At 44.0% G+C, this 15,544-nt stretch overlaps 1 protein-coding gene across 3 annotated transcripts in view; it reads right to left on the reverse strand.

Moving 5' to 3' along the window:
- The window catches only part of BRSK2 (BR serine/threonine kinase 2), a 302,507-nt gene that overhangs the window by 72,428 nt on the left and 214,535 nt on the right, over window positions 1-15,544 (reverse strand). For all 3 annotated transcript variants that reach the window (XM_062494278.1, XM_062494277.1, XM_062494276.1), the window contains exon 5: window positions 8,145-8,261. In XM_062494278.1, coding sequence (XP_062350262.1) covers window positions 8,145-8,261 — 117 coding nt within the window. The remainder of the gene's footprint in view (window positions 1-8,144; window positions 8,262-15,544) is intronic.

Here is a 15,544-nt window from a genome sequence, read left to right on the forward strand (position 1 = left end):
CTTACCCTGTTTGAGTTTCTCACTGTCCCATGTATTTTAGGTTCTGCAAGGTACAGCAGAACACAGAGAGAGGCATTTCTGTGTGAGTCATGAACACACACAGTACATTAAATGGCTGCTACAGGTGGTGCCTGTGGCTGACCTAGAAACTTTAGCCAGACCTCTTAAACCCCACATGGTATCCTATACAGTTCAGCAATATCCTTCCGTACAATCCTTTTTGGATAGCAATGGCACTGGGGTGCTCTGGAAGAGTTAATATCTCTATTTGCAGAGTGTTCCTGAATTTTTATTTGTATATTATGTCTCCAACCAGGATTTCAGAACTTTTAATTGTGGGTGCTGAGCAGTACAACCACCTTGAAAGCTTCCTGTGCTAACATCTTTGAAAAGAATGTAAGTGTTGTGAAGAACTCAAGATAGGTACATAGGTATTTATTTATGTGATCTACTAGCAAATGCCCTCAAAGTGTTTTCCTTCCTGAGGTGTCCTGAACTGCAGTGGAATGTGCCACAGATCTTAAAAGGCACTACTGAAATTCTGCAAAAGTCTAAGAGACTGGGTGGAGAAATGTTATAATAAATCCTTTGTATTGATTGGCTCATTCAACAGCTGCATTGCAACTGCCCAGAGAGCACAGGTTTCTGGCATTGCCATTCTGAATTCTTGCTAGCACATACTAGCTAGATATCTGCAGCATTATCTTGGCTAACAGCTTTAAAAGGGATCCTCCAGTCAGCCAGAATCCATAAAAAACTCATTTCCATGCTACCAATCACAGAGAAACTTCAACTGCTGTAATGACAAAACTCAAATTTAATCAAAAATCTATTTATCTTTCTACAGAGTCATGAATATTTCTTTGGCTCTTATCACTAATTATTCAATATAGATGTGTCAAGAGCAACATTCTCTGTCTCTTCCCCTAGGCCACCTCCTCATCATTCTGCTACATCTCTGCAGCAAAAGCCCCAGTCTGCCCTTGATAACAAACAAATATATTGCTCAGCAAGATCAAGAAACAGTTGCTGCCTGCGGGTACCTCTGCAAAAAGCAGCAATGTTGGCAGTGTTTATTTCCAGGGTGATGTGGATTTTCCAAGGCTAGTCTGCCTGGGGCAGGAAGGGCTCTCTGAATGGTCATTCAAAGCTGTGACTCCAGGACACAATAATCTTAAGGATTTTAGGGGACCTTAGAGCATTTATGTGGGATTTAAACCAGAGGAAATAAGACAAGAGAGCAATGGTGAAATCCAGGATAGCTCTCTACATTTAAGTCAGGCATCCAGAAAGAAATGTATGGTGTTCAGAAAGAAATATATCTTTTCTGAATTTCATCTGAGAAACAAGAAAAGTAGTTCTTGATCTGTGCACATCAAGAGATTGTGTGCCTGCAGTAGATCTGAGACAACCAGGGCAGTATCTTCAGTGCAGATAAGATGTGCTTGTGACACAGATGTTTTTTTTACACAGGTAAGAGAGACCTGCACTACACACACACATGTGAATCCATTGGGCACATATGGTTTATCTGGGAACACTCAGCAACAGCTTTGCCAGAGAAGTGGTTGGTTGATCAAGAAGGAAAAGCTATTTGATCCTACTCTAGAGTGTGACAAATTATGTGCTACACTGCCTGATGGGTTCCTAAGTCCCAGTAAAGATGAGTGTCCATGCCCCAGCCCTTTGGTCCCATGCCTTAAGATGGTACTATTTGGGGAATAAGGAAAGCTTATTTGAGGGCCAACCTTTAGGCCTCACAGAGGCAAAGTTTCTGCAGAGAGGAAGGAACAAGAAGCCTCTTTTCCTCTGTTTTTATTATGCATGAAGTTACCTTGATATAGGATGTTGTACTGCTGCAGAGAAATCCTCACATAACTGGCTGTTTTTGCTGTTGCTCAATTCTAGAGTCCTTTCTCCTCTCTTAATCACTGTCTCCAAGCTGGCTTTAAGAGGCAGGAGTTACCCACTAGAGCAAAAGGCTGCCTCTGCTTTTCCCCCATGCTGGGTAGCAAAGGCATAAGATGAAGAGGAAGACCAGAGGAGTAGCAAAATAGATAAAGGGAATTCGGGAGACACTGGCATTCGAAGTAGAGAAAGCGACAGCCACAGATCACAGAGAAAAGAAAGGAGACACTAATGAAAGGTTCCAGCAGCAGTGGGTAGTTAAGGCTGCAGTGAAGGCAGGAGCTGCAGGTAAGGCCATAATTAAGGTAATAGGTGTAGTTTAGGCTTAGTGCTATATTGCCATTAAAGCTTCAGCTCAGTCATTTACCTTTAGATACTCAGCATCTAGCCCTCAGCCATCTTCCAGCTATTTACTCCTTGGGTGCAATTACATTTTTGGAGAATTTACAGATCAGTTCATTAATTATCAGTCACAATTTTTAAATCATGGAACCTTTAAGAGGTTTTAATTTTAAAAAATTAAACCAGACCCTTGTATTAAAAGGGCATAAGGATTGCCAAGTTAGGTATCCAAAAATTAAGAACTGGTAAAAAAAAGGTTGAAGATGTTACACTGTACTCTGCAGGTCAGTTAGGTGGATGTGCTCCTGTGCTCAATGCCTCTTTTCTACTTGTGACTGAAGTTGGGAAGTCTGTAGCAATGTGAGGGAACTTCAGTGTCAATAAGGACAAGCTTGCAAGCATGCAGCTGATTGACACATGGGAGAATCAAGCTCTCTGTCTCTGCCAGAGAATCCCTCTGTGAAAGAAAATGAACAGGTGCCTTAAACTGAGATGTTCACTGCTGATTATGAGTTGCATGTTCCCCAGTTTTCAGAATCACAGTACTAGACATCCAAGTTCGATTTCCAGCATTTATAAGTATGTGGAGCAGCAGCTGCAGCTCGTAGGCACTGTGCTCTCCCAGTAAAGGATTGTTATCAAACACCAAATATCCTGAGGTACTGGGCCCCAAGAGCATCCAACTGTACACTCAAAACCCGTTGACAATTTTGAGTTTCATTTTGTAGATTCCTGTGTCCTCATAAAAATGGAGATAACCAGATCAATGTGGCAAACATAATATGAAAACAGTATAATTAACATTTGCAAACCTAAGGCAGTGATAAAATCCTACCTAGCATTCATAGCAAAGTTTGAATGCAGTGGGCTGAAGTTATAAATGGATCAATAAAATAAGTGATGAGGAAAACCCAAACATTACATAGCTGTTTACTCACAAAAACACACCATCCAATCATCTAATGAGGCAAAGATTTGTCAAAAATAAACCAAAAAACCTGTACAAGCTCGTACTTAATGGGCATATCCTAATGTGCATAGGTTGAGTAAATGTTACACTGCCAATCTGAAGAAAAGCACATCTTAAGTTCTCAGGGATTGATATTGCAGAATCCAAGCTCTTTTAACATATCTTGTGATGTATTATAGGTGATGCTGATCATTAATAAGGTTGTCTGGTATTTCCCTTTATAAGCCTCATATTAAGTTCCTTGTAACTTACTATCAATTTAACAACCATTTTCCCTGCTTTTTGTCTGTCTCAGACTGGTTTAATATATTTCCTTGCATGCATGCTGCATGTGGGTTGTAGCATTTCCACTATCCAAATCTAATTTTAAGTTTTTCATATAAAAAAGGAGAAAGAAAAATTTATAGTATTCTCCACTGCAAAGCAAAAACCTGAGTATTTATATGCATTCTCTAGAAATGATATCATAGAAATAATGCATTTCACCAGAAAACTGCAGTTTGAATTTACTAGCAGAAACTCTCTAGAGCATTAGGATCAAAATCTTACCTGCACTGGTAACATTTCAGAGAATAATTTTTCTTATCTGAAACCCTGAGCTGCTGTGAGTGGGGCTACCACATGGTACCAAATTTTAAAACAAACTGAATGCAAAATTAATGAAGTAAGATCTAGGACTGACAGCAACTGACTCACCCAGCCAGGTAACAGAAACTAGAGCTGGAACCTAGTAAAAAAGAGAAAACAATCTGGGACTTGGGGCTAAATATGGAGCAGAAATTAATGGGAGAACTCAGCCAGACTGTGGTACAAATCAGGAGGGAGATAGGAATGGAGTGCAGGAAATGGAAGCTCTTGATGAGATGGGGTAAAAAGTACTAATTCCGGCATTTCCAAATTCGAGAGTTTAAATCTGCAGCCCTAACAATGACTGGATGTAGGACACTTGCATATGCTTTAGATATATGTACACATTTATTATAAGGGGGAAAGAATATGTGTAGCATCATGTTATATAATTAAAATCAGAAAGGGTGCTTGGACATTGAGGTGTATCTGTCCTGTGAATTATCTGCTCACTATAGCTCTGCTGATACACCAATGACTTGTTAAGATGGAGAACTGAAGCAGAGAAGGGCAATGCATCTTGTCCTAGACCACTGCGAATGCCTGCAGCAGAGACAGAAATCAAACTCAGATAACTTGGGTCTCAGACCTGAGTTTAACCAAAAGGCACTCACTCTTCTTGCCTAGTGACAATTCAGGATGGATTGGACAACCACTCCCATTCTGAAACACTGCAAAGGAGCACGCCAAGAAGAATCACTGTGAAAGAGATGGGGAGTGTCTCTGCATGCCACTGCCTGGATGGGTAAAGAGGAAGAAGAGCTGAGGAGACGTAAAATAAAAGAAGCAGCAGCCTATCACAGCTTTCTCTTCCTTCCTTGTCTGCTGTTAGCTGACAGACCCTCCCTGCTTCTGAGGGAACGAAGATACTCACTTCCGTGTTATTTTGGCATTTCAAGGACCATATCTCCGTAAGACTGCCTTGCTATGCAATTTCTGCCATAAGCAGAATTAGTCCTGCAGAGCCTACACACAGTTCCCCTTCCCCTTAAGGGTCTTAAACCACTAAAAAACCTACAGCTTATTCCTCTGCACTGCACATATGCAGGATTCACACAATGCACATTTCTATAATGGGGGTTCATTACAATCAAGGCCAAAACAGTCTGTCAATGACAAATTATGTCAGAGAAACAGCAAGTGAACCTTGCCTCCTCCTACAAAAACACATCTGGATTGAACTTTTATTGTGTCCTCCACGTCGTCTGTCAGTGCTATCAGTTCTACAGAAAACCATACAGGCCTAAGGAGTATCCCCCAGAAAACAGTGACTCTGGGGTATGCAATTACATCGTAACTCAGGCTACATGAGGCTACCCTTCATGAGGCCAGTCAAGACTCTGCAGTGACCTAAAGACTACCCAAACTCTGGACTAAACTTAGCAGCTCACTTGTGATAGCAAAGAATTTTTGACTGCAGTCTCCCTGCTTTGCTGAACTGACAAAGTTAGCTGTATGACACAGCTCAACCCCATCTGAGCCTCCCACTCTGACTGACAGAAATACCTGGAGACTCCCTGCATGACTTTCAATGGAAATGTTAGAGTTTCATCTCATTATCAGTGTTCACAGTACAGATAAAGCCATTCTCAAAATTAACTTCTGGGTGCATGGAGGAGCATCTCATTAAAGCTGAATATCTCAGCCATGATTCACTCTGTTTTGTTCCTTTTCATGCTGGCTGAAAGTGCCAACTATATGGGTAGGTAAAACTGTTGCCTTGAAAAGCTCTGAGGTTGGTTACTGCGTGTGCTCCAAGGGAAAGGGAGTCATAACTGGATTACCTTTCTCTGTGAAGAGTGTGGCAATTTATATATTCCTTCCTTCCATCACCCCCCAAACCAGAGAGATCACAAGACACCAGTATCAACCATGCTGGGCTGCATGCCAGGAGAATTAATGAAGTGGTGTAATAGCTCACATGGAGGCCTAGTGATTGGCAACACACTTAAAATGCATCTGCAAGGCAGGAGATCATAGCGTTGCTGCTGTGTTCTGTTTATTAAAGGCACATCTCTTCCGTTCCATTGATTTCTTTATTAGTGCATTTTAAGGCGATAATGTGGGGGCTGGATCTGCTTGAAGCATGGAGGTTTGAATTCCAGTACAGCTTATGGGAAGGAAGCCTCCCTTTGAGACCCCAGATCTGGATAACAGAGCTCAGTGCTATCAAGAACAGGAACCCTACTGAGAGGTTCCTGAGGAGTTTGAAAAATACTACAAGGCAATTGAGGCTGGGTTGGTTTATATACTTCATCTTTTTTTTTTTCTCATGGAAGGAAGGGGAACAATTTTCTCTAGACAGTATAGAGGCTTTGTGGCAACTGCAGGGCGGACTGCATTTCTTGATCTAGAGGGGAAGTTTGAAAGAAGCTGCAAGCAACAGATGGTCAGAATCACAGAATGGTTTGGATTGGAAGCAATCTTTAAAACTTAACTAGTCCAATGCCCCTGCAATGAGCAGGGATATATTCAACTAGATCATTTATCAGAGCCCCATTCAACCAGACCTTGAATGTTTCCAGGGATGGGAAATCTACCATCTCCCCAGGAAACCTGTTCAGTGTTTTACCACACTCAATGTAAAAAACGTCATCCTTGTAAGTAATCCATATTGACCCTTTTTTAGTTCAAAACAATTATCCCTTGTCGTATCAACAACAGGACCTGCTGAAAATTCTGTCCTCATCTTTTTTATAGTCCCCCCCTTCCAGTACTGAAAGTTTGCAATAAGGTCTCCTGGAGCCTTTTCTCTCCAGACTGAATAACCCCAACTCTATCAGTCTGTCCTCATGGAGAAGATGTTATAGCCCTCCAACCACCTTCATGGCCTCCTCTGGGCCCACTCCAACAGGTTCATTCCCTTTTTATACTATCCCCCAAAGCTGGATGCAGTGCAGGTTTCACCAGACCAGAGCAGAGGGGCAGCATCCCCTCCCTCTCCCTGCTGGCCACGCTGCTTTGGATGCAGCCCTGGACATGTTTGGCTTTCTGGGCTAAAAGTGAACATTGCTGGGTCACATCCAGCCTTTCATCTACCAGTATCCCCCCCAGCCTTTCTCAGCAGCACTTCTCTGAATCCTTTCATCCCTCAGCCTGTACTGATGATACTGAATGTCTCCCTACCCAAGTGGAGGGCCTTGTAGTTGACATTGGCATCACAGCTCCTTGTTTTTCATCTGTGCTGCTAAGACCTCAGGTCTTGACACAGACCGGAAAGAATCAGTGGGCCCCAATTTACTCTCCAACCAGCATTCTATCATATCATGATCTTCAAATACTTTTGCTATCAACTATTCATGACTTAGAAAGCAGAGCCTAGGACTGAGAGGCAGTGGCTGGTCTTCAGAGGGAACCACGATGGCTCCATGTCTACCCTGAACTGCCTTGGCCCAGAGAAGACACTGAAAAAAACATGAACTAACCAGCTGAGCATTGGCCTGGGCTGAAGTCATCAGAATCACACCACCAATGGCCAAGAAAAGTCAGTCTGCATGGGACGAAGTGGAAATCTGCTGGTTTGTCTGTCTGTCTGTTTTCTATGCTTGCTGTTAAAACAAATTAACACACAGCTAAAAGCTAGTGTAGTGGTGCCAGGCTGCAGCAGTTCAATGCAGCTGCTGTCCTTGCTGAAGTTCAGTGCCACAGCCCCTGTACAGACATCATGGCACTGGGAATTGGGGAGCATGGTCAGTGGTGCCCAAAGACAACTGAATTCCCATGGAAATGCCTTTAGACTGGCCCTGCAATATTCCTCCAGGCAGGCTCCTCTGTACCTGCATTCATGCCCTGCCTGTCATTACAAAGGACCCTGTTTCCTCCCTGTCACTCCTGCATGGGAGCTGACAGAAGCAGTGTTGAGCACGAACAAGAACATCTGCATGCAAGCAGAAAATCCACACAGGACATGCAAATTCCATTTAAGAACACTTTTCCAACCCTTAACATTTTTTCAAAGCCTCTTCCTAAAACAGTCAACCACTGCTTTCAGTTCCCAAAAATTATATGGGCAGTGAATGCAAACACACGAGCATATGCAGATGAATCCAAACCTGAAAGCCTTGATTTTTCTATCGCTATGTAACACCTTCAGTGGCCTGCTTTTCACTGTAAAGCACTTTAACCCCCCTTCTTTTAGCTCTCTTATACACTACATGCATCATATAAATTTATTGTCTTGCTGGGAAACACCAGTGCAGTGTCTAGGTCTGCAAGTCTTTACTGAAACTCTTACTGTAGACAACTTCTATGTCTGAAATCTGTCCCTCATTTTTGCAATATGCTTTGAGACACTCACCCACAACTGGTTTCTAACAAGCTGTCCCCGACCTGCAGCGATGCCATCCCGAAGTCTGCTATTCGGATGTTGTTCTTTTCATCCAGCAGTAGGTTTTCTGGTTTTAAGTCCCTGTGGCTGTAAAGAAAGGGTCAAAATGTAAATTAAATTATTCATAAAAACTTTCCCACTCCAAATCTTGTTCTTTATCCAGAATAGCATCACGCCTATTTCACTTTAATTAATTTAATTTGCTTTCCTGTCCCAGGCAGGAGAACACATTTATTCAAGATGCAATCATTGCAGTACTCTAGACCATATCTCAGATGCCCACTCCTGATGAATGCAAGGCCTGCAGTGTCCTGACAGGAAAGGAACATCTTCACCTTCCAGTGTTACCAATACAACATGAGGGAGAAACTGAGGGAAACAGGAGGAGAATTTCAGCCTGGATTTAGGGCTGGTATACTCTATCATAGAACAGCTCCTTAAGGTAGGAGGAAACACCATCAATGCATTCTGTCAACAACAGGAAACAAAAGGACTGATATCCAGAGAAAAAACCTTCTTGATGTAAATGCTACTGCAAAAAGCTCCCATCAGGAGTTGTTTACACAGGCATAAGACTTTAAATAATTTTGGGTAATTAGCTCTGATGGAGAAATCCCTTCAACTCACCAGTGCTTTTAACTGAGGGTGTCAGCAGTGGGAAGGAGATAGAGGATTCCCTCCTTCCCATCAAAGCTTGACTCTATTATTATTTGTCAACATGGCAAGAGCCAGGCAGCTACGATCTTCACAATGACAACTCCTGCTCCAAATCATATGCTGACAAATTTATTAATTTCCACTGCTCACAGCCAAAACCATTGCGGACCCATGTCTCCTTCTAAGTACTCTGGTGATTCTGTACAACTATAACATTCACTTGATTTTATATCCAAAGACAAAAATCTTGCACAAAATTTGTGATGAATGTGCTTGTTTCCCCCTTTTTATTTGTAGCTCTTGGAAAGTAACAGAGATGAGAGAAGCACTTCAGGCAGACCAAAGATAAAGCTCTTTTCTTGGTCTTGCTTATGAATAGGCAACATTACTCTGACTATAAAAGGTCTAAATAGCAGTACCCAAACAGGCAGGACTGCCAGCTTCTGTGGACAGGCAGAACACAAACCTGTGAGAAATGGACATCCAACAACACTGAGTGTCAGGCAAACAACACCCACTTGCAAAAACTTACAACTAAAAGCAGTTACTCTGACCAGAAACTGAACTCAACAAAAGAACCAGGAGTCAGAGTAGTCAAGTGACACCAATCATGGAAGCCAGGATTATCTTTGTGCCATTTCCTCTTCACTTTTAAAAACATTCCTCTAACAATCCTTATGCATGCAAGTGTAATTCTACCCCTACAAAAATGTCAAGGTGGACAGTCTCTTCCCTCTCAGAGTAACATTAGCAGCAAGACAAGGTCTTAGAAATTAGATCCTCTGATTTGAAGAGAAGAGGAATGATCAGTTAGAGACAACTTGTAAATAATGCAGGCAAATTCTATGTAAAACCAGAGTACACAGTAATAGGATACCTGGGGACTGTAACTATTTCCAAAGGAGACTCCCATCAAAACAGCACATTCAAAGCAGTTAGTGGCCGTTCACCTCACTGAGACCTATGATTTGTTCTCTTTTGCTTTTTAAAATTTAGTCTCCAACCTTGCATAAATATGATGAAGCCTGCGTGTTAAAATGGCCTTGTTAACAAAGAGAAAACAAGCTTGTGGATAATAGTTGGAGTTCAGATTTGTGCATATTTTCATCTGAAAATTAAAAAGTGCTTTATCCAATCTGTATTTCTCATAGAAATTCGAAGTTTGAGATAACACAGACAGAAGACTTATTAGCTCTATAATAACCATCAAGACAGTCACAACTAGTTGACAAAAAATGCAGATGAGTGACAAAGAAAGGTTCCAAAGGCAGTGAATGACTAGTTAATGGCCAGGAAAAGAACCCCTGAATGTCATCATCAAGGACAGCAGTCCCAGACAAAGGAAAGATCTTTAACACCTGCCAAAGTTTAACATACTCCAGCTCCAGCAGTGAAATGGAATGAAGAGCCCACAGTTGTAAGGCAAGTGAGGAAAGCTGGATGCTAATGAGACAGTAGTGTGTGATTTCATCCTTCCTGCAGCAGACATCCTGGACAGTTCTCATCTTACAACTGCTTTCATTAAAGGGAAGACCTTATCCAGCTGGGGAGGTGTGCTGCAGTTCCCCTGTCTGAGGACAGTGCTCAGGGGCAGGTAACAACCCCTTGTAAAGTAAATGCTGCTTTTTTGATGCTATGAAACAAGAAACTTTCCCACAGCTCTAGCTGAGTGTGTGTCCTTCTGCTGTGCAGTTTTTCAGTGGCTATAGCTGTCTTTCAGTCTTGGCAATTCCTCCAGGCTGACTGCTGAACAGATACATGTTATAGAAGTTGAGGGTGCTGCTGCCTGTGCCTGTTCCACTGCTCGTGCACTGTGTGATATGGTCTGATTCATATATACAGTCTATAGCAGGCATACTGCTGACGTCTGACTTTTGTGCCTAAAAAATGAATCCTTTGCTTATCCTCTAATTGTGTGGCTCATTTAGAGAGCAGGAATGACCAAGGTAGAGCATGACCGAAGCACAGGAGGTCCACAAGCCTGAATGCACACTCACAACAAAAGTATCTTATTTCAGGAACATGGTGCAGCTAAAGGAAATGCAAAAATGCTCCCTGTCCATGGCTGAAAGCTTCCAGCTTTGGCAGATCTGCCACAGGCCCCAGCTGGAGCACATCCTATGAGAATCTTGGACTAGTCCCACTTCCAGACCACTAAGCGGCGGTGAAAGGGAAGGGACAACACCTTTGAAAATTGGCACAGTATTCAATGATGGAGCCTTCTTCCTGTGTCATCTTGTTTTCCCATCAGCTGGGATCCACAACACAGCTTTAGGCCTGGGTTTTTAGGGAAAATCAAGCGGGTAAATGAAGTTCCTATAAGTTGGCACATACATTATGGATTTTTTTGAGAGTCACTGCAAGAAAGAGAGGAAAAAGTAGGTACCACCATCCACATTCCAAACATGGAGTAAGCTTTACCTCACTGTGCTGCACAATGCTTTTCCATGAATGAAATGTGTGAAAGTAAAACTGGAGTAGCAACAGACCTTAATGTATTTCTTTTCCTCCAGACACTCATCAAAATAAAACCAACAAAACTTATCAGCTCTTCACTATAGAAATTATCACTTCACTGAGCAGAGAGGAGAATTGTTACATTTATGGCTACCTGGCCCCCAAAATACAAGAACAATTTTGATACAGCAGTTTTGCGTCTCTCCAACCCTTCTCCATCCCTTTTTCAATACAGTCTCTAGTGCCCAGTATGGATGGTTAGCCTAGGAATTTCATGGCAGCCTGAGCATGGATTTTGTATTTTGGCAGCACTTCTTTCAGAGATCAGGGTGCCAGTGGGACGAGACAGTACTTGCACATTCAACCACAAGAGAATTATATGCCCCAGTGAAAATTTTCCTCAAGCTGGAGCATTTCTCAGATATCCATCTTTGGGACACTTTCAATTTGCCAAGGCAGCATCCTGGGGATAGGAGTTTGCACCAGAGCAGCAGAACCAGCATCACTGCCACTGGGAAAGAGACTTCCTCTCTGCATTTGCATTTCCCATCTTTGTATTGCCAGCCTTTCAAATGCCAGGGGGAAGGGAGAGGAACATATGGGAATAGGGAAGGCTTGTTATAATTTACCTAAGAGCCCAGAAGACAGGACTGCCTAATGCACAAACATTTGAAAAGAATTCTCCTGTGCAAAAATGAAACAAAACAAAACAAAAGAAAAATCCCACTGTATGTGGTAATTACTTGGCATTAATGGAACAGTGCAGAGTAAATGCATTTAATTTGGTTCCATTCCAGCTGATCTCTCTGGCTCTCCATGTCTTACACAACCGCATCCACTCCTCTCTCTGCAGGTGAACAGAGGACTCGTTACCCTTTCCTTGTTCTAAAGGCTCTAAAGCTGTAGGGGCTTTATCACATGGCTGGAAAACCAGAAGAGAAGAAAGCAGCTTCTTTTCTGACAGACACGGTAAACCCTCCAGTTGAGCCCTGCATAAGCTGAGATGACATGAAGAGAAATGAAGGACTGCAGAAGCAGTCAGTGTAACCCTGATCCATAGTGGCCCAAGGATTCCCCGAGCTCCTCAACCAAAACCACATCACAAGAAGTCAGCCTCCAGAGCCAGCATCCAGTGAGCTTCTGGAGGGAGAGTATGTGAATGAAAGGGAGCCACAGAACAAACCATGGCAGAGGAAACAGATGCTGTCAGACTCTCTGCAATATCCCCTTTTCACAAGTTACTACAAAGGCTTTACAATTTCCTTGCAGAGTAAGATGGATGCAGAGAGAGCCCTGAAAAAATTGTTCCATGGAAATGGGCACCATTCTTGGAGATGGTGCATGAAAATGCACAGATATGCATTTACATTTTCCAGCTTCCCACTTACATACTGGCCACACTTGCTTTCTAGTCACAGCCAGAGATGCTGTTCAGACACTTCCTTTAGTTCCCTCCAGTGCTTTCCCAGTCCATCCTCCTGCTCTGAGAATATCCCTGTACCTGTACTGCAGCCATTGCAGAAGAAACACGCTCTGCCTGTCACCCAGGGCTGCCAGAAGAATTCTGGTGTAGGGACAGACTCTAGATCTTGTATTCAAAGGAGCTGTCACCCGGCATGAGATGACAAACGAAGCCATTATTTTAAAGTGATGTTTGAGCTGAAACGTTCGTATCAGTTTCTATGACAACTCATTGTAGGTCACAGATTTCTAACCCAAGAAACCTCTTAATTGGAGTAGTTGCAGGTCATTTGTACTAATCAAATTGTTGGCTACTTTGCAAATGCGTTTCTTACTGACCCCTAACTCCCAGAAGGGCCAGACCACAGAATAATTGTTCTGCAGTATGCCTCTGGAAATGCCTGATGTGATACAAATAACTCATCAGTAACAATTAATAGCATGAGAAGCATTATTTTAAATTTCATGAGCAAAAAAAGCCTTTAATCTTATTTTCTCTTGCTCCTGCAAATCAGATCCAAACATGTAAGTTGTATCTACCTGCAGAAGATTCTTGGTTTATAGCCATGGTTGCTATGTTCAAATGTAGTAAGTTTTCACAGAATTCTGCAGAACAAGCGAATATAATTTTAGCTAGGAAAAAGGACAACATCTATTAACACATCAGGAGTCCAGAGGAAGGGTTTGTGTGCATAAAATGTTGCTTGCTTTTAAACAATTACTTTCATTGATCCATTAAAATACATTGTTTCTCCCTGCCAACCTTCCCTCAAAGCATACATTCAAGTATTTCAAAGGCAGAACAGCCTGTCAGGTCTGATCACCACTGCTGCACTTTCCAGAAAATGTTACCTGGTTATGTTTACAGTAAGACTATGTCGTTTTTGAGTTTCCAGCGACTTACACAAAGAAGGAAACTTACAAAAATACATGTTCCCTGACTTTAGCTGAGCTGGTAACTTTGCCTTCAGCACTGCAGCTCAGCTGCTGCATTTGATGGGTGTTTCTCTGGTTCCCTGTACAAGGGATATCCGAAAATTCCTCGCTGTATTACAGCGAGTCTTCAGCACAGAACTGAAACTCCCGGATTCAAGTATTGAATGGTGAGCATCAGCTTTCAACAGGGGAAAAATGCACCTTTCTTACTCCTGATGGTCTGAAAGAAAACTTGCACGCTCAAGTACCAGAGAAAAAAATAAAAATCAAAGAAACCAGCAACCAATCTTATTAAATTCCACCATTTCTAGACCAGTTGCACATCTGGAGGCGTTGAGACATGATTTCAAAGCGTCCATCTGCTGCAGTGTTCAGCATTTGACCGACCCTCCCTGCAGAACACCCCTTATAAACGGAGCAGGGCAGAGCAGGAGTTACGAGGGTGGCACTACATGGCAGAACATTGGACATGGCACTCTTCAGCTGTTTCTCAGAGGCACCCCAGATTTCTCCCTAAAAGCCTGCTTCCCTCACTGAGCGCTCCGCAGCTCCTGCCCGCAGGTAGATACCCGAGATTCTGGCAGTACCACTGTGAAATCCTGAAGCGTTGTTTTACGGGGAGCCTTCCCCTCCCCGCGCGGAGGGAAGAAGACGAGGCAGAGTCAAACAAAGGTGTCACGGCTTGCCCGAGCGCTCCGAGCGGCACACGGCCCTGCCCACGCCGGTTCGGGCACGCACGGACGCTCCAGCGGGAGCCGCCCGCAAACCACCACAGCCCCGGGCGAGGACAGGAGAAAGGGCCCTCCTAATTGTCATTTATCAATATTCATAAAGAACCGGCCTTAACCCCTCTTGTGCACGCTCGGGGGAAAAGAAGAAAAAAAAAGAAAAAAAGAAACGCAAAATGAAACGCAACCAAAATAAAAGTAAAATGAAATAATCATCTCCCCGCTCATTACCGCGGGGGATTTCCTCTCAATGTCACCACTGCCCCGCGCAGTAATTGGCATTATCTGTTATCTCTGAAGCCGTAATAAGGTTTGCCACGGGGCATTTTCTGTAATCATATTTTTATTTGTCAGCTCGCGAGCCGCAGACAGCGCGGCGGAGCCGGGCCGGGCCGCGGGCGCGCGCCGGGGCAGGGGCCGCGCGGCGCCAATGGCGGCTCGCGCCGGTGATGTCACGGGCAGCCAATGAGGCGGCGGCAGCCCGCCCCGCCCGGCGCTGCAGCATTCCCTACGGACACAGCGAGCGGGCCCTTCCCCGGGAAACCGAGCGCCTGGCGCCTCGCAGAAAATACAGCCGGGCGCTCAAAAGCTGAGAGCTGCCCCGCACTGCGGGGGCAGCGCGTTCAAAAGGGGCTGTTGGTTCGCGGCACCCAGCGGAGGCACCCGAAAGGCCCTGAATTTAGGAGAGCAGGCGCCCAGTACGTGTGAATGGCAGCTCAGGCAAAAGCCGCGGGTTATGCCCGAAGAAAACTTGCCAAGCTGGGATGGCTCACCTCCGGATGTCCGGGGAAGCTGAGGTGCCTGTGCCACTCATTCCCTGCGGGATGCTCGGTGTGCCCGCTCCCGGCTCTGCAGCACGGTGCAGAGCCCTGGGAGCACAGGGAAGGGCTGGAAGGAGAAGTGGGAATGCTGCATCACTGAGCCAAGTGCTTGCCAGCTCAGGGCAGGCAGCGAGGTAGCACAGATCGATCCCACTCGATATCCCTGCGTGCTGCCACTCGTGCCCGTGCTGTGTCCACACAAAAGTCCTCAGAGGAACCCTACAGTGCCTTACCCGTAAGTGTTCCCCCGTGGCCAACCTGCACCACAAAACCCTGGAAGTGACTGCACCACAGAGTGAAGTACATCTAA

This window comes from Cinclus cinclus, chromosome 6 (assembly GCF_963662255.1).
Source record: "Cinclus cinclus chromosome 6, bCinCin1.1, whole genome shotgun sequence".
Classification (NCBI taxonomy): domain Eukaryota; kingdom Metazoa; phylum Chordata; class Aves; order Passeriformes; family Cinclidae; genus Cinclus; species Cinclus cinclus.